The 19060-nt window shown below is 41.8% G+C and overlaps 1 protein-coding gene across 1 annotated transcript; it reads left to right on the forward strand.

Moving 5' to 3' along the window:
* Nucleotides 1-856: 856 nt before the first annotated feature.
* LOC138823610 (phosphatidylinositol 3-kinase regulatory subunit gamma-like) lies at nucleotides 857-18505 on the forward strand. The gene is made up of 7 exons (XM_070017007.1): nucleotides 857-1033; nucleotides 1850-1975; nucleotides 6242-6384; nucleotides 9339-9515; nucleotides 10361-10435; nucleotides 10825-10995; nucleotides 14934-18505. Exons 1-7 carry the CDS (start codon nucleotides 1007-1009, stop codon nucleotides 15130-15132), a joined length of 918 nt encoding a protein of 305 aa, XP_069873108.1. The 5' UTR covers nucleotides 857-1006; the 3' UTR covers nucleotides 15133-18505.
* The last annotated feature ends 555 nt before the right edge of the window (nucleotides 18506-19060 follow it).

Here is a 19060-nt window from a genome sequence, read left to right on the forward strand (position 1 = left end):
TTCTACCACTTGAGCCACAGCTCCACTTCTGGTTTTCTGGTAATTAATTGAAGATGGAGAGTCTCATGGACTCTGTGATTTTCAGATCTCAGCCTTCTTTGTAGCTAGGATTACAGGTATGAATCACTGGCACCTGGCTTACGTTCTTTTTTAAGTTATTTTGAGGTGGGGGGCAGATTTGCTTATACAGAATGCTATATATATATATGTTCACCTTTGCTAAGATGTTTAGGAAAGCTTTTGTGTTTTTTGTTTTTTTTTGGTCTGGTCGTGGAGCCTGAACTCTGGGCCTGGGCGCTGTCCCTCAGCTCTTCAGCTCAAGGCTAGCACTCTACCACTGTGAGCGCCACTTCTGGCTTTTTTCTTTTTGCTTATGTGGTGCTGAGGAATCGAACCCAGGGTCTCAGGCATGCAAGGCAAGTGCTCTACTACTGAGCCACCTTCCCAGCCCCTAGCTGTTTTATGGGCAAAAGATAAAAATGATTTTATGTGTACTTTCACACACACGTGCGTATATCCATATATATGCATGTATTTATTTATCTATTCATTTATTTTTGTCCCTTGTGGGGCCTGAACTCAAGGCTAGCGCTCTACCACTTGAGCCACAGCACCACTTCCAGCTTTTTCTGCTTATGTGGTGCTGAGGAATTGAACCCAGGGCCTCACTCATGCAAAGCAAGCACTCTACCACTGAGCCACCTTCCCAGCCCCATGTATGTATCTATATATATATGCATTCCTAGTCCTATTAGCAGAGTAAAACTTGTTTATTATGTGAATCACCATATAAGACTAATACTTTTAAGCAGAATTTTTGGGAAAAACTACAGTTGTTTTTGTTTTTCACAGGAAAGGAGGCAATAATAAGTTAATAAAGATCTATCATCGGGATGGTAAATATGGCTTTTCTGATCCTTTGACATTTAATTCTGTGGTGGAGCTCATTAACCACTATCATCATGAATCTCTTGCTCAGTACAATCCCAAACTTGACGTGAAGCTGATGTACCCAGTGTCCAGATATCAACAGGTATGGTCCTAGTTCTTCATAGCTGTTGAGCAAGTCATTGTTTAACATAATAATGTGACTTTAGAAAATCAGGCTCATTAATTGAAAAGAAATGTACTCATTTTGTTTTTTGGGTTTTTTTTGTGTGTGTGTGTGTGTCCGTTCGTGGGGCCTGAACTCTGGGCTTGGGTGCTGTCCCTCAGCTCCTCAGCTCAAGGCTAGCGCTCTACCACTTGAGCCACAGTGCCACTTCTGGCTTTTTACTTTTTGCTTATGTGGTGCTGAGGAATGGAACCCAGGGCCTCATGCATGCAAGGCAAGCGTTCTACCACTGAGCCACCTTCCCAGCCCAAATGTACTCATTTTGAAAAAAATTTAGATCTTTCAAAGATTTTTTTTGAAACTTACAGCATACTATTTTATAATAGCTAATTTGTATATTTATTAACTGTATACAAAATATTTGTGTTTATGCACCCACTTACACTGTGGTTCTCCTCCTCTCCTCTGTCCTCACCCATCTTTTCCTCTCATCTCCAACAGGGGCTCACTCTGTAGCCCAGTTTGGCCTTGAACTCCTGATTTTTCTGCCTCAGCCTCCCGAGTGCTGGAATTATAGGCATGCATCATCATTCTTTGCTTTCATTTCTTAGTTTTAAAGTATTAGTTATTTTTATATGATTTAAAGATCAGTATTCATTTTAACACAAGGGATTTAGTGCTTTTGCATCATTACAGTGGCTTGAACATATAAATTTGAAATAGAATTTAAAAATAGACATGGAAAAGCATGTCTGAATTACTAATATTCTCTACTTCTTTTTTGTGCCTGTATAGGATCAGTTGGTAAAAGAAGATAATATTGATGCAGTAGGCAAAAAACTTCAAGAGTACCACTCTCAGTATCAGGAAAAGAGTAAAGAATATGACAGACTATATGAAGAATATACCAGAACATCCCAGGTCAGTATATTTTTGTGTTTGGTTTAATAAGTATGCAATGCTACCAGATTTTCTACAGTTCCTTTGATGATCTTCAGTTGCCTTAATATCTTGAACAACATTTTTTTTTTTGGGTCCTGTCGTGGGGCCTGAACTCTGGGCCTGGGCGCTGTCCCTCAGCTCTTCAGCTCAAGGCTAGCACTCTACCACTTGAGCCACAGCGCCACTTCCAGCTTTTTTCTTTTTGCTTATGTGGTGCTGAGGAATCGAACCCAGGGCCTCATGCATGCAAGGCAAGCGCTCTACTACTGAGCCACCTTCCCAGCCCTTTTTTTTTTTTTTTTGTCTGTTGTGCGGCTTGAACTCAGGACCTGGCCAGTGTTCTGAGCCCTTTTCTCAATGCTAGCACTCTACTACTTGAGGTACAGCTTTACTTCTGGCTTTTTTGGTGCTTAATTGGTGATTAGAATCTCATAGACTTTCCTGCCCTGGCTGACTGAACCATGATCCTCAGATCTTACCCTTCACCTTAGCTAGGATTTCAGGTGTGAGCCACTAGCACCCAGCTTATTGGATGTTTTATCATGAAAGAATGCTGGATTTTGTCAAGGGTTTTCTTGTATCAGTTAAGGTAATCAAATATTTTTTCATCCTATTAATGTAGTATATGACCTTGATACCTGTTTGTTGAATTACCCTTGTATTCTTGGGCAGTATCTTACTTGATCATGGTATACATCCTTATTAATTTGCTAAGAATTCAGCTAATACTTTGTTGAGAATTTAAAAATTTGCATTATAAAATTAGTATAATCTGTAGGGTTTTGTTTTTGTTTTTGTTTTTTTTTTTTGTCAGTCATGGGGCTTGAACTCTGGGCCTGGACACTGTCCCTCAGCTCTTCGGCTGAAGGCTAGCGCTCTACCACTTGAGCCACAGCTCCACTTCCGATTTCCTGAGTGGTTTATTGGAGATGAGAATCTCACGGCCTTTCCTGGCCAGGCTGGCTTTGAACCAGGATCCTCAGATCTCAGCCTCCAGAGTTTTTAATGTAGTGTCTTGGTCTGACTTTAGTACTTGAGTAATGATGGTCTCCTAGAATGTTCAGAAGTGTCCTATTTTTTTTGGACAAGTTTGAGAAGGATTGCTATTCTATAAATAGTTGGCTAAGTTCACTAGTGGAGCCATCTGGTTCTGGGCTTCTCTTTGTTAAGAAGGCTTTGGTTTCTGATTAAATCTTCTTACTTTCTAGCCCAGAGGCTAGAAAAATATGGCCATTGTTGCATGTGGCTTTGATGGCTATAGAGCTGCATTTTTTGCTTTCTTGCCTTGGCTGTAGAAAGCAGAGAACGTTGCCCAAATGTTCAATAATACTGGATAATTAAACTGTAGAAAAGGAATCCTGAAGTCAGCTGATTTGAGATTTACGATCCTCAGGTTGGGTAGGGGGTCAGGTAGAGGCAACCAAAAAGCCACTAGTGTCTAAGGAAGGATACATTTCTGAATATGGGAATTGGAGTAAGACTTGAACAGATGGGCAGAGAAAAGCCACAATAGAGGTTTAAAGCTTTGGGAAGCGAGAGGCAAGGAGAAAGAGGGACCCAGTGATTAGCAGCAGGAGACATGCTATTCAGATGTGTTAAAGAAGGTTGAAAGAGTTGGTGTTGATATGTGTTAGGACTTCCTCAGTTTTTCTTGTAAAGTTAGGTAAAATCTACATTGCTTTGCTGTACATGAATTCTTCTTAGAGAGTGGGAAGAGATTATGTGTCTTTAGCCTGAGTTGGTTCCGGGATGGGAATAAACTAATAAGATAACCAAAATGATAACATGTGGGGATATCTGACATCAAGATTATGTATAATCAAGCCGGGTGCCGGGTGGCTCACATGCTTGTAATCCTAGCGACTCAGAAGGCTGAGATCTGAGGATCACTGGTTCAAAGCCAGCCAAGGCAGGAAAGTCTGAGAGACTCTTATCTCCAATAAACCACTAGAAAACCGGAAGTGGTGATGTGGCTCAAGCGGTAGAGCACTCACCTTGAGCTGAAGAGCTGAGGGACAGCGCCCAGGCCCAGAGTTCAGCCCCCAGGACCTACCAAAAAAAAAAAAATAAGAGAGAGAGAGATTTTCCCCCAAAGTGGTGTAACCAGTATTTACTTGTATGCCGCTGAGAAAAGCTGTTGGACTGGGAAGCTGATGATATATGAGGGGCTGGCTAATGTGGCAGAGGAGCTGAGAACTACAAACCTATAGATAAAGGAAGGGGAAAGTAAAGGAAGGGTGCGCATAGCAGTGGCTTTATAATTTGGCGGTAGGTGTAAGGCACTGTTAATGGGGAAACTGCAAATTTGGCAGTGATAATAAATAATACATCAAATACTTTTCCCTATACTTGTGTGAGTAGAATCTAAAATTGTTGGTGTGTTTAAAGAACTAGGCCAGAGCTAAATAGGTAACTTTTAACTTGAAAGACAGTCAAGACTCTCCACTGTAATTTGAGTTAACTATAAGAGTTGTAGAGTTTGTTTCTTTGGTCAAGACAAAAGAGAAATAATTCATGTCATTTGTTTACCTCTACCATGATGTAAATAAAACCTTATTAGAGGTCAGAAATCTGTTCTGTGTATCTTCACAGATCTCTTTAACTATAAACAGATTACTGTCTAATGGGACTTGCTGGTTTTTGTTGTTGTTTTCTTGCCAGTCTTGGGCCTTGAACTCAGGGCCTAGGTACTGTCACTGAGCTTCTTTTGTTTAAGGCTAGCACTCTATCACTTGAGTCACAGTGCCAATTCGGGCCTTTTCTGTGTATGTGGTACTGAGGAATGGAACCCAGGGCTTCATGCATGTTAGGCAGGCATGCTACCACTAAGCCACATTCCCAGCCTGAGTCTTGCTGTTGAACATATGCTCAGTAATCATTAGTTGAAATGAATAAATACTGGATAGTTGAAGAATTATCCCACCAACATAAAAACTTCTAAAATTGCATATATTCAGGTTGGCAGCCTTTTTAGGTCTTCATGCATTTTTATTATATCCCTAAAAAGTAAACCAAACAAAATTTAGCCCTTTTTGAAGATTTTAGAGGAATATGTTAAAGTCTACTGATACTCACAGAGTTCACTAAAATATATAGAACTATTTAGTTTGGTGCTTATGGCTTAACCTAACTGGGCTTTTGGAGTTCTTAGTCTGTTTTGCGGAGTTTTGAGGATTAAAAAAAAATTATTTTTTTTTTTTTTTGGTGTTGGTCCTGGGACTTGAACTCAGGGCCTGGGTGCTGTTTCTAAGCTTCTTTTTTGCTCTAGGCTAGGGTTCTACCACTTGAACTACAGTGTTACTTAAACAGCTTTTTCTGAGTATTTTCTTGGAGAGAAGAGTCTCATGGACTTTTCTTCCCCAGGCTGGCTTTGTACCCTGATCCTCAGATCTCAACCCCCTTAGCTAGGATTATAGGCGGTGAGTCACCAGCACCTGGTGTTAGTTTTTTGTTTGTTTTTGTCAGTCTTGGGGCTTGAACTCTGGGTGTGGGCGCTGTCCCTGTCCCACAGCTCTTCAGCTCCAGGGGAGCTCTACTGCTTGAGCCACAGTGCCACTTCCGGTTTTCTAGTGGTTTATTGGAAATAAGAGTCTCACAGACTTTCCTGCCCGGGCTGGCTTTGAAAGATCCTCAGATCTCAGCCTCCTGAGTAGCTAGGATTACAGGCGTGAGCCACCAGCGCCGGCTGGTATTAGTTTTAAATTGTTGGTACATCTAACTTACAGACAGGTTTTTCTCTCTCCTTTTAATTTCTTCCTTCTAATCACATTGATCTACTGAGTTTGGAAAACTCATCATGTACTGTAAAAATAAAATTAAAAATAAATAGACTCTATAGGGCTCTTTTGGGGATAAGACTTTGCCCTTTGGCTCCATCTTATCCATTCATTTTTTCATTTCTGCTGGGGTCAGCATTGTGATCCTTATTATCAGTGTGTTCAGGGTCAGCCTTTCTTGGCAGCTCAGAGGCTTTTCTGTGGTAGAGTAGAGGTTAAGTCTTCTTTGGGTCTCTCTTTCTGTCTCTGTCTCTGTCCCTTTCCCCTCTTTCCCTCCTTTATCTCGATCCTCCTTCCCCCCTACCCCATGAACCTAGGACCTTGAATGTACCAGGAAAGTTTTCTACAATTGAGCTACATCTCCAGGCCAATCAATTAGTTTATATCTAGAATTAAAATTTGTTTTAGGATCAAGTTTACAAAAAAAAGAAGTAATGAAGTGTATATTGTTACTTTCCCACTCCTTTAGGAAATACAAATGAAGAGGACTGCAATTGAAGCTTTTAATGAAACAATTAAAATATTTGAGGAGCAATGTCACACACAAGAACAATATAGCAAAGAATATATTGAGCGATTTCGCAGAGAAGGAAATGAAAAGGAAATTGAACGGTAAGTCTACTTAATACTTCCAAGTAAATTAGACAAGATTTCTTTTTCTCTAATAATTCCTATCTTGCCTGTTTTTGTTGTTGTTATTGTGTTGTCAGTGGTGGTGGTGGTCTTGGGGATTAAACTCAGGGCCTGGACACTGCCTCTGAGCTTCTCAGGCTCAAGGCTAGCACTCTACCACTTGAGCCACAGTGTCATTCCAGCTTTTTCTGAGTAGTTTATTGGAAATAATAGTCTCACAAACTTTCCTGCCTAGGCTGGCTTTGAACTGTGATCCTCAGATCTCAACCTCCTGAGTAGCTGCTGGTACCCATTTTATCCTATTTTTTATCTCCTCAGATTGCATGGTTCTGCTCTGTGGATCACTTGCTGTTTGTACTAATGGCACTACACAGAATCTCTTCTCATCTGTGTTCTTTTTCTGTCCCAAACTAAGTTGTTCCTAAATTTTGCTCATCATTTAGCACTCAAGTTACACACTAGTTTTTCTTTTCTTTTCCTTCTCTTCCCTCCCTCCCTCCCTCTCTCTCTCTCTGTCTCTCTCTCTCTTTCTTTTTTTGTCAGTCATGGGACTTAAACGCTGGGCCTGGGGGCTGTCCCTCAACTCTTCAGCTCAAGGCAAGCACTCTACCACTTGAGCCACATCCGGTTTTCTGGTGGTTTATTGGAGATAAGAATCTTAGGGCCTTTCCTGCCCGGGCTGGCTTTGAACTGCATTCCTCAGATCTTAGCCTCCTGAGTAGCTACAGGTGTGAGCCACCATGCCTAGCTTAGTTTTTCTTTTTTTCTTTTCTTTCCTTTTTCTTTCTTTCTTTCTTTCTTTTTTTTTTTTTGGTCAGTCATGGGGCTTGAACTCGGCCTGGGCACTGTCCCTGAGCTCTTCAGCTCAAGGCGAGCACTCTACCACTTGGGCCACAATGCCACTTCCAGTTTCTGGTGATAAGTTGGAGTAAGAGTCTCAGGCTGGCTTTGAACCATGATTCTCAGATCTCAGCCTCCTGAGTGACTAGGATTACAGGCATGAGTCACCAAGTGCCTAGCTACACATTAGTTTTTCTAAAAAAAGAAAAATCTTTCCTGATTCCCCAAAATATTTTAAGGGCCTTTTGACCCTAGAGTGTTTGGTCATAATCCCTGAATGCTCTGTCACTCAACTACAAACTCAGTGAGAGCAGGAATGATGGCTCATTTTCCCTGATACACTTGAGTCACCACTTGATACTTGGGAGTATGTAGAGTAGACCGAGGCTGGGAATGTGGCTCAGTGGTAGATACTTGCTTGCATGGTAGGCAAGCCCTGGATTCGATTCCTCAGTACCACATAAACAGAAAAGGCTGGAAGTGATGTTGTGGTTCATGATAGAGTGCTAGCCTTGAGCACAGAGAGGCTCAGGGACAGTGCTCGAGTACCCAGGCCCTAGTTCAAGCTCCAGGACTAGCCAAAAAAAAAAAAAAAAAAGAAAAAAAAGAAAACTAAAAAAGAAGGAAATATTGATTCCTGACCAGATACGGCAGGTGTAAGAGAAGTAAAAAATTTTCCCTAGGGGCTGGGAAGGTGGCTCAGTGGTAGAGCGCTTGCCTTGCATGCATGAGGCCCTGGGTTCGATTCCTCAGCACCACATAAGCAAAAAGAAAAAAGCCGGAAGTGACACTGTGGCTCAACTGGTAGAGCGCTAGCCTTGAGCTGAAGAGCTGAGGGACAGTGCCCAGGCCCAGAGTTCGGGCCCCACGACTGGACCCCCCCCCCCCGCAAAAATTTTGTTTTCCCTAGATTTCTAGTGTGGTATTTATTTATTCACTGTGCTAGGGATTGCATGAGAAACATCCAAAGATGGAAGCAACAAGTTTGATGCTCCCATGAGAACACAAATGGAACTGTCGGAAGCAGGTGGCAGCAGGATATTTAGATAATGAATAGAGCATACAGAAAGGATTTGAAAGGAGGCATAAGTACTTTGATGATGATAGATACTAAAACATGTGTGGTGTTTAGAGTAGCAGGTGGTGGGACATACCTGCAATGCCAGGCCTGTGGTCAAGGCAAGAAGACTGAAAGTTCAAGACCAGCACGGCTGTATAGCAAGGCAAGACCCTGTCTCAAAAAAGTCAAAAAGCAGGGAGACCATCAGACACATAGACAAACCTGGAACAAAGAAGCTATACATATATTTGTATATATGTATATATATGGCTGGATCCAGGGCCACAATAAGGTCAATGGGATTGTTTCTCACTTTGCTTTTTGGCCCAGCTTTCCCTGGAATAGCCTTATCCTAAAGCTGGCTTTATGTGTGAGGTGACATTGTAGTTTCTAACAGTCCCAGAATCTCATATTCATAATTTAGCAACCCCAGTGGAAAGAGAGAATTATTTTTAATAACATTTCTAGCAAAAGTTATAGAATTGAGCCTCATTTCGTCAGTTGGGGTCTTATTCTTATTACTGAGCGGAACCGGTCACTATGTCCTGAGGGTAAGAAGGAAATGAAATAGGAAGTGGCACTGTAGCTCAAGTGGTAGAGCGCTCGCCTTGAGCTGAAGAGCTGAGGGATAGTGCCCAGGCCCAGAGTTCAAGCCCCATGACCGACAAAAAAAAAAAAAAAAGAAGGAAATGAAATAGAATATTCTTATTGGCCACTCTAGGCTATGTATGTATATACCTCTGGATCTGAGATGGAGGCAGAGAATTCTTAACCTACAGGGAACATCTGGGTGCCATTATCAGAATAGAAAAGGAGTAGGCATAAATAACAAATGTCTATCACTGTTTTGATATTAGAACCCAAGGTAGGTACAGTGGTTTGTCCTCATTTCCTCAGGAGGCTGAGTCAGGAAGATTGCTTGAGCCCAGGAGTGCAATGCCTATACAACATAGATACCCAAAATACATTCATACTTTAAGATCCTTCTACCTTTTTGCTATTTTAGCCTTAATATTGTCAAACATTTTCACAGAATTATGATGAATTTTGACAAATTGAAATCACGTCTTGGTGAGATTCATGATAGCAAAATGCGTCTGGAGCAGGATTTGAAGAAACAAGCTTTGGACAACCGGGAAATAGATAAAAAAATGAACAGCATCAAACCCGACCTGATCCAGCTGCGCAAGATACGAGATCAGCATCTTGTGTAAGTAGTCTGGGAGTGTGTGGGGATTTGAAACAATGGCATCGGGTTACCACTGGAGCTAGAGACATTGTAGGTAGAATTGATTTGTAACTGAGTGCTGGCCAACAAGCCTGTAAGAACTCAGGAATTATCTCAATTAGTAGTAGGGGGTCCCAAAATGAGGCAAGCAAAAATGTAGGCCTCTGTTTCATACAGACAAATGCCTGAAAAATGTCAGAAGGAGGCTGTCGGAAGAGCAAAGTGATACATACAGATTAAAAAGTACAGATTACTGTTTGACTAAACTGCAAAAATTGGATTATTTAAGAACCACAGAGGGGGCTGGGAAAGTAGCTCAGTGGTTAAGGCTTGCCTTGTACGCATGAGGCCCTGGGTTCGATTCCTCAGTACCACATAAGCAGAAAAAAAAGGAAGTGGTGCTGTGGCTCACATGTTAGAGCGCTAGCCTAAAGCTGAAGAGCTGAGAGATAGCGCCCAGGCCCAGAGTTCAGGCCCCGCGACTGAAAAAAAAAAAAAAAAAAAACCCACAGAATGTCGGGCGCTGGTGGCTCACGCCTATAATCCTAGCTACTCAGGAGGCTGAGATCTGAGGATCGTGGTTCAAAGCCAATAAAACCACCAGAAAACCAGAAGTGGCACTGTGGCTCAAGTGGTAGAGTGTTTGCCTTGAGCTGAAGAGCGCAGGGACAGCACCCAAGCCCAGAGTTCAAGCCCCAGAACCAAAAAAAAAAAGAACCACAGAAATAGAAATTACCCTCAGAGGCACTAATACAAAAAAAAAGTCTGAATTTACTTTGTGCAGGCAGTTTGCTTAGATTCTGACATGGTGTCTTCCCTCTTGGCAGGTGGCTTAATCACAAAGGAGTGAGACAGAAGCGCCTCAATACCTGGCTGGGAATAAAAAATGAGGACGTTGATGAGTAAGTTCCAAACCTTCTGTCAGTGAGCTTTGTTCTGGCTTTACACATGCTCAGAGTTGGTTCTCATTGTCATTAGAAGGTATTGAATCTGGAACTTTGCATCTCTTTATTTGAATTACCGTAAGAAGATAGGTCCTTGAGCTCAGAAACCTGCTCAGCCACATGAATCTGGATATTACTATTCAGATGTTCATATTCTAGTTTAGTCAGTGAGACATGTGAATTCGGTGATTTTTGCACCATAGTAAGTCATGACGTTGTTTAATAAAACAAAACAAAACACTGAAATAGTTCTGATTTTATGGTTAAAGAGAATAAGATTTCATTAATTTTTAGCTCTTAGATATAAGTAAACTATCAAAATAATATTTTAAATATTTAATTTTTAGGTCCTATTATATCAATGAGGAAGATGAAAACCTGCCACATTATGATGAGAAAACTTGGTTTGTTGAGGATATCAATCGAGTACAAGCCGAGGACTTGCTCTATGGGAAGCCTGATGGTTCATTCTTAATTCGTGAGAGCAGCAAGAAAGGATGCTATGCTTGTTCTGTAGTGTAAGTCTTCTCTAGGGACATGGCTTTTTGCTTGTACATGGATTAATAGAAAATCAGCCCCTGATACAATTGCTTGAAGTACAGCAATGAGGATCTATGGCTTACTTAGACCATCAATATTTGTATAAAAAAGCAGTTTTAAGATATACTACAGTTGGGCACCAGTGGCTCACACTTGTAATTCTAGCTACTCAGGAGGTTGAGATCTGAGGATGAAGGTTTGAAGCTAGCCCAGGTAGCAAAGTGTGTGAAACTCCTATGTCCACTATCTCAGAAGTGGAGCTGTGGCTCGAGGGGTAGAATGCTAGCTTTGAACAAAAAGAAAGTAAGAGACAGAACCTAGGCCCTGAGTTCAAGCCCCAGGACCAGCAACCGACACCACACTCTGCTTCCCTCCTCCCCACTCCCTCCCCCTGTCCCCCAAAAAAGATATACTAGGTTTAAATCTTGGCTTTACTGCTTGTCAACTGTGAAAATTACTTAAACATTCTTTGTCCAGTTTCTCACCTAAAAAATAAGAGTAATAATATCTACTTTTTTTGTGAGGTATTACCTACTAATATTATGATAATAATGCTACTGACAGACATGGCAGAGGGCAAACAAAGAAGACAGTGATTATGCCCTTGAAGAGGGCAAGGTAGAGAGTGTAGATGTAAGGCATTCATATGCAGAATACTCAGCGCCTTACACAATCACCTTGCCTTCAGTAGTCTATTTGTCTTGGACTCAGAGGTTGAATCTAAGTTTATTAAGTTTCAAAGCCCACATTTTAAAAATTGCACCAGGCTTTCTTCATTTCCTAAAACATTTAAGATGAACAGAATCACTGTGAAATAGGTACTGTTAGTGGGTTGTTCATCTGCAGAACTGCTCATTTTGATGGGGGAAGAGAAAGGTTAGGAGGTTTTGTGCAAGAAGCATTAGAACTAGACCTTTAAAGGATGAATGGAGTCTGGGGGAAAAGTTAGAAAATGAATCATATTGCCATCATCTAAAGATAGAACTAACAGCAAGATTTCATTTCTCTCTGACCTGGTCAAGTTGTCTGAGAGGAAATCATAAGAAAATAGTTATTGTAAGACTTAGAATCTAGGAAGGAAGAGAGGGAGGGAGGGAGGGAGGGCTTGACTAGACTCAAGTCTATAGCAATGCCTATGAAAACAACCACTAACTGCAGTCACACTTCATTAGAATGAGGATGGTTGGAGACAAAAGAGGGGCTGGCATCACAAATATTTCCTGTTTGCTAGCTACTCTGTCCATACAAAACCTGTCTATAGTGATCTCACATTATACTTTGAACATTTGCTGAAGTGAGAGTCTGAATAAGTCGTTTTTAAGAAGAATTTTGGAGTTAATCACTGTGGTTCACACCTATAATCCTAGATATTCAGAAGGTTGAGATGAGGAGGCTTGTGGTTCCAGGCCAGCCCAGGCAAAAAAATATTCATGAAACTTCCCCATCTCAGCCAATAAAGAGCTGGGTGCAGTGGGTCATGCCTATCATCTCAGCACCAAGGGAAAATAAGTAGGATTGTGGTCCAGGCAGGGTAGGCAAAAAATGAGACTCTGATGGAAAAGTAACAAGCAAAAAAAAAAAAAATGGGATTATGGCTCAAGTGATAGAGCACTCACTTCCCAAGCAAGCGCAAACGCCAGTACTGAGTTCCAACTCCAGTAATGCACAAAAAAGAAAACATACAAAAGAAACTTGGAACAGGAAAGAATTTCTGCTACCTAATAAAAGGTACCAGTGAAAAACCTACAGCTAGTATTATGGGTAGTAATGTAAGACTGATTGCCTTTCCCTTGATCAGAAAGAGGAACAAGATGTGTACTCCAAATAACCACTGCTATTCATCATTATGAAGGAAGTCTAACTGGAGAAATTAGGCAAGAAAAAGAAAAAAAAGCTATCAAGATTGGAAAGTAAGAAGTAAAAAAATGGGTTCAAGGTTGCAAGTAACATGACACAAAGATATATTTATTTTTTCTTTTTTCTTTGGCTGGTCATGGGGCCTGAACTCTGGACCTAGGCGCTGTCCCTGAGCTCTTCAACTCAAGATGAACGCTATACCACTAGCGCCACATTGCCATTTCTGGCCTTTTCTTCTTACGTGGTGCTAAGGAATTGAACCCAGGGCCTCATGAATGTGAGGCAAGCGCTCTACCACTGAGCCACCTTCCCAGCCCATAAAGATACATTTCTATATACTAGCAATGACTAATCCAAAAATAAATGCCATCAAAATGATGAAATTCCTAGGAATAAAGTATGAGTTGTCCAGTAGAGCCTATAAAATACCTTTAAAGATTTTACTAAAAGGCGGGTGCCAGTGGCTCATGTCTGTAATCCTAGCTACTCAGGAGGCTGAGATCTGAGGATCAAGGTTCAAAGCCAGCCTGAGCAGGAAAGTCCGTGAAACTCTTATTTCCAATAATAAAACCACTAGAAAACTGGAAGTGGCACTGTGGCTTAAGTGGTAGAGTGCTAGCCTTGAGCTGTAGAGCCTGAGGGACAATGTTCAGGCCCAGAGTTCAAGCCCCAGGACCGACCCAAAAAAAAAAAAAAGATTTTACTAAAAAAGGTAGATCACTTTTTCTAAAGTGATCTACATATTCAGCATAATCCTATCAGTATCTCAGGTGAATTTGCCGAAATTGACCAGATGCTCCTATGATTGATATGAAAATGGAAGTGATCCAGAATAGCCAAAACAGTCTTGAAAAAAATAGAAACAAATTTTGATTCAAAAATTTACTTAAGCTATAGTAATCAAGAATTTGAGGAGGTAACAACGAAAGGATAAACACACACACACACATACACACACACACACACACACACACACACACACACACACACACACACACACACACGTGTGTTATAAGGAAACTCAATGGAGACAAACAGAGAAGCCATCATGGAAGAGGCCCAAGTATGAGTCTTTATTGGAGGTGGGAGGACTGCTGGTAGACCATGTCTCAATGACCAGCAGCCCTTTGTGGCTAGCACAAAGCTTATATAGGCCAAAACCACACAAGGTGAGTGGAATCAAATCCAACAAAAGGTTTATACATAAGCAAAGCAAACCAGATGAGGCCACTTAAACCTAATAGAAAAGCAAACCACCTAGGGAAACAGAGGAAATCAAGAGCCAATTATCTAGGCGAAGCATAGACCCAGTCTCCTTATTTCATTCCCCCATTGGTTTTCTGAACACATGAAATCGAATCATTAATTTTGGAGGCCTAGGCTGCATTTTGGGGCCTTAGAATTCCATTCATATAAATGTATGAATGAAATGGAGAATTAAGAAATAAGGTCTACATTCAGGCTAGGAAGGTAGCACAGTGGTAGAGTGCTTGCTTCCCATGCATGAGACCCTGGGTTCATTTCCTTAGCACCACATAAACAGAAAAGGCCAGAAGTGGTGCTGTGGCTCAAGTGGTAGAGCCCTAGCCTTGAGCTGAAGAGCTGAGGGACAGCGCCCCGCCCAGAGTTCAAGCCCCATGACCGACAAAAAAAAAAAAAAGGGTCAACATTCATGATGGTTTTCATGTATTTGTATCTGTGGCCCAATCTCTAAGGTGATTGAAAGCAACACAGTTTCACAAGCTTTGTCTGACTAATGACTTTTTTTTGTCCTTGGGCTTGAACTCAGGGCCTGGGTGCTGTCCCTGAGTTTTTTTGCTCAAGGCTAGTGCTCTACCACTTTGAGCCACAGCTCCACTTCTGGTTTTGGGGTGGTTAACTGGAGAGAAGAGTCTCATTGACTTTCGCATCTGGACTGGCTTTGAACCGTGATCCTCAGATCGCAGCCTCCTGAGTAGCTAGAATTATAGGTTTGGGCCACCAGTGGCTGGGTAGAATAGTGACCATTTAATAGCTATTATATCTCCTTTAGCATTTTTCCTGTTGTGTATCTTTGCAGTGCCGATGGGGAGGTGAAGCACTGTGTGATCTACAGTACGGCACGAGGATATGGCTTCGCAGAGCCCTACAACCTGTACAGCTCTCTGAAGGAGCTGGTGCTCCACTACCAGCAGACATCCCTGGTTCAGCACAACGACTCCCTCAATGTCAGGCTTGCCTACCCTGTCCATGCACAGATGCCTTCACTCTGCAGATAAAGAGGGAGTGGGAAGAGTTGGCTCTCCAGCATTTTTTTCTACAGTTTTTATTAGACTATGATGAGGGCATTCTTTCTACGTAGACTGCTTGTTTTGCACAAGAAGTGATTCTGTGAATGTGAAGTGGAGAGGCCGACCAGTAGCCGGCCGGGATGGGGGAATAAATAAAGGGGCCTGGGGTTTCTGGGACTCAGCTGTACTGCTGCACTGAAAAAGTAAGCAGATGTTGTTTTTGGGAAGTTTGTTTTGTTGGGGTTTTTGTTTTTGTTTACCAGGCACCCTCCACAGAACACACTAGGCTCCATGGAGGCAGGGTGGGAGTTACATTTGGAAGCCTCTGAAGAGTCCATATTCTCTTTTGGTCTTCAGCTCTGAGAATGTAACAGGGGCTTGGCTCTGTTGGGAATTGTTTTGCTCCTATAATCTCTTCATTCCAAAAGTAAACACTTTTTTTTTTTCTTCTGTGGTAGAATGGGAGTTGTTTTTTGGGGGGGGGACAAAAAAAAAAAACAACCAAAGGAAAATAGGGAGGCTTGGGGTTTCATGAAAGAATCTAAGGCAAGAGGGTACAAAAAAACCCTTCAGTGGGTGGTTTTACTTACCAACATAATTTAGGCTTCAGCGTACTCTCTTAAGAAACATCGTTTTCAGAAACCAGTAAAATTATGTTTGTTTCACAACGAGGGAGAAGGTGACATGAGTAGCTGAATGCACATTTTTGTACCCAAATTTGAAAATAAGAAAACTAGATGTGAGTTTTTTGCAAACAAATTGGTCGATGTATTTCCTTTTGCCCTGCCCGTTTCTCAGACATGAGGAATAGCATTGTTTTTGTGGGGATAGTGAGATTTGAATCATACAATGAAGTTGGTGCTTTCGTGGTGTTTCCTTAGCCTAAAGAATGATGTTTGAAACTTTTGTAACTTGTTTGTATGAGAAAAGAAAAGGTGCAATCCAGTGCTTTTAGATGGCTTGATATACCAAATAATGATAGAACAACATTGTTATATGTGCTTCCCCAAGTTTAAAGGGCCCTACAAAAACATGATATATGGTTTGCTTTTCCTTCATCTCCCCCCCCCTTTTTTTTTTGCTGGATAGTGTTAAGGGAGTCCTTAAGTGGCTAAGGAGGGAATCAGATTGTGGTCAGAGGCCTAAGAAATCAGATTCAGGGCCCCTGGTGTCCAGGGTGAGGGTCATACCACATTATAACATGCTTCCATACAGTGGTTTCTGAAGCTTTTGCAGGGAGAAAACATGGCTTGGAGTTCAGATTGTTAATAGAAATCATCTGGAAGCTTTTCTCTACCTTTTCTTTTTTTTTGAGCCTGCCATTAAAGCAATGTGCAGCCTGCCCTCATGCTTCAGTGGCTGTGATTTTATGCCAGGAATCTTCTGCCCCATGTAGTTTGAACCTTCTAGCTGAGTGAAGCCAGGCAAATGAAGTGGAGGCAAGGCCATCTACTCCTGCCTTCATTATGCTCCACAGTCATCAGTCAACACTCATTTGACAAATAGTCCAGCTTGCCTCCAAGCCAATCCTGGAACTATAATAGGCTGAGTGTGACTCAGCTGTTTGAGCCCAGAGATGTGCAGTCAGGCATCCTAGCTGAGCTAGAGGAGCAGCCAGTATCTGGGTCTTGGTTCATAAAGTTTATAGCTAGGAAAACTAGTTTGGGGGATAAAAGAAAAACAGTACTTTCCCTGAATGCTTACTTCAGTGAAAGTGTCTAGAATGGACCATGATGTAGACATGGACATTGATTAAATAAAAAAACAAAATTTCCCAAGTTACTTCCTATCCAGGATAGGAAGAAAAAGCGTCTTTGGCTTTTGTTACACTGGTTTAATTGGGTGAGAAGAGACAAATGAGCCCCCTCCCCTGCTGTGTTGGTGATTTAAGCCCTTAATGATAGCCAGAACATGCTTTCCCCAAGCTGCTAGATTGAAGCTTTGCTCAGCGTTTTACTGAGTTGTTAGGCTGATTGCTGCTGGGTACAGAGGTAGCTTTGCATCCCTTCTATCTGGTACTAAAATTTTTTATTGAGTCCTGAGTCTTTTTTTTAAAAGTAAGCCAAAATGGAATATGATAAACACCTGTAGTGTTGAACAAGTGTCAGACAAGGAGGGTGTAGAGGGAGCAAACAAGTACCATTTAGCCTATACATGGGCTAGCTTGTGGAGAAGGACTGGTTTTCAGTTTTATATTTATTTTCTTTCCTTTTGCCTTGTGGTCTCTAAGATTAGAGATCATTTGATATATTTTCTGATCAGTTTCCACATAATTTACTTGTTCCTGAATCAGTGCTCAGAGATGTACACTGTCCATGCACCAGTCAACTAACCACTGCATTTGGAGTGTGTGGAGGGACGGTATACTGCTCCCTTGTTAGGTCCGAGCCTCCTTCATGAGTCTAGTTGTGTCCTATCCCATAATTTGGGTTCTGGGACTATCTCCTGACATCTTAATTGTGCCTCACAGAAGCAGAGGGTCAAGAGATAGGTCCAACTAGAGGAATTGATTCTCTTGGCTAGATGAGTCTGCCACAAACATGAAAGCAGCTTGGAAGACACACAAAGCCTAGGCCCATCTTTTCCAAGTGGAGCACTCATCATAAAACAATGCCATTTGCACCTAGCTGTAGATGTCAAACCTTGGCCTTGGCTAGGTATCCTGTGTCCTCCTTATCTGGGCCAAGGCTTTAAAATAGGGACTCCTAATACCTCTCCAAGACTTGGTGGGACCCCTCATTTACTTTAGACCTCATTTCTGGAAGCTTTTGAGAACCAATGTGGTGTCTTCCTTGGGTCTCTTCTTGCTCCATGTATTCTCTTGAGCCAAGAAATGCATCTGGGCAACTCCTGGTTACTAGGATGATCTCTGCTGACAGTTAAGACCCAGAGTGGGTCTCTGTGAGGTTTCAATAGTCCTAGAAACCAGACAGTCTATATGAGGACCTGTTTGGGTCCTCTGCTGCCAACTGCTCAGCCTTGCTAAAGTTAGCTCCAGCCACTTGTTACAACCAACATTGTTTCCTTACAAATTCCAGCATGTGACTTTGGTGCCCTGTTGTTACTTGTGAAAAACCTATTCTGTTGTCTTTGATGTAGTCAAAAAAAATTCTGTAGTTTATGTAAAAATCTGATTCACAAGGAAGTCACCTGTACGTCTTGTGTTGGGACAATTCATAATGTAGTTCCTAGACCAATTTTGCAAATTGTTATTGTCACCAGACGTGTTCAGACATTGCTGTGCAGTTGTGGGGAAGGGTGGAGGGAAGGTAAGGGAGATACTTTTCTGTTTTTACCTTCCCCAAGAGGGGATAGTCTGGCCAACTTGCTCCAGTAATGCAATAAAAACATTGCAATAAAACCTTTGTTTTCATGGTATGGAGGGCTGGGCTTTGGACAGGGTAAGGAGGAAGCAAGGTAAGGAAACTGGGCATTGATCTCTTAGACCTTTCCAGTGAACACCAAGAGAACAGTAAGTCTCTTAGGACTGAACTGGAGCCACACTGGAAGCCCTCCTCCTCCCATGAAGGGGAGATAAAATCTAACGGACATGATATGAATCCTATCCATCCCCAAGAGAAACTCAGGTATTGAGAAAACTAAATCTGACAGCCACTTTGTCACCTCCTAATAAAGTTTATTGGTTCTCATGACATTATTTCTGCCTGGAAATAAAAGTGTATCCATTTTCTATCCTGGAGGCAGGAAATGGGCTTGCAGTCTTTCCTGCTGTCACATTTCTTCAAGGCACATTGTTGAGGTTGCTATGTGTTGACAACATAAACAGCAAACATGACAACCACCTTGGCAGAACATTGTACCTCTTGTATCTCTCAGACTTTGCCCACTTATACTCAATTACAAAACTCTCATTGGGCAAGGAAATGGCCTATTAGTCTAAATAATGCCTATTTTC

This window comes from Dipodomys merriami, unplaced genomic scaffold (genome assembly GCF_024711535.1).
Source record: "Dipodomys merriami isolate MVZ:Mamm:240054 unplaced genomic scaffold, mDipMer1.0.p SCAF_121, whole genome shotgun sequence".
NCBI classification, from domain to species: domain Eukaryota; kingdom Metazoa; phylum Chordata; class Mammalia; order Rodentia; family Heteromyidae; genus Dipodomys; species Dipodomys merriami.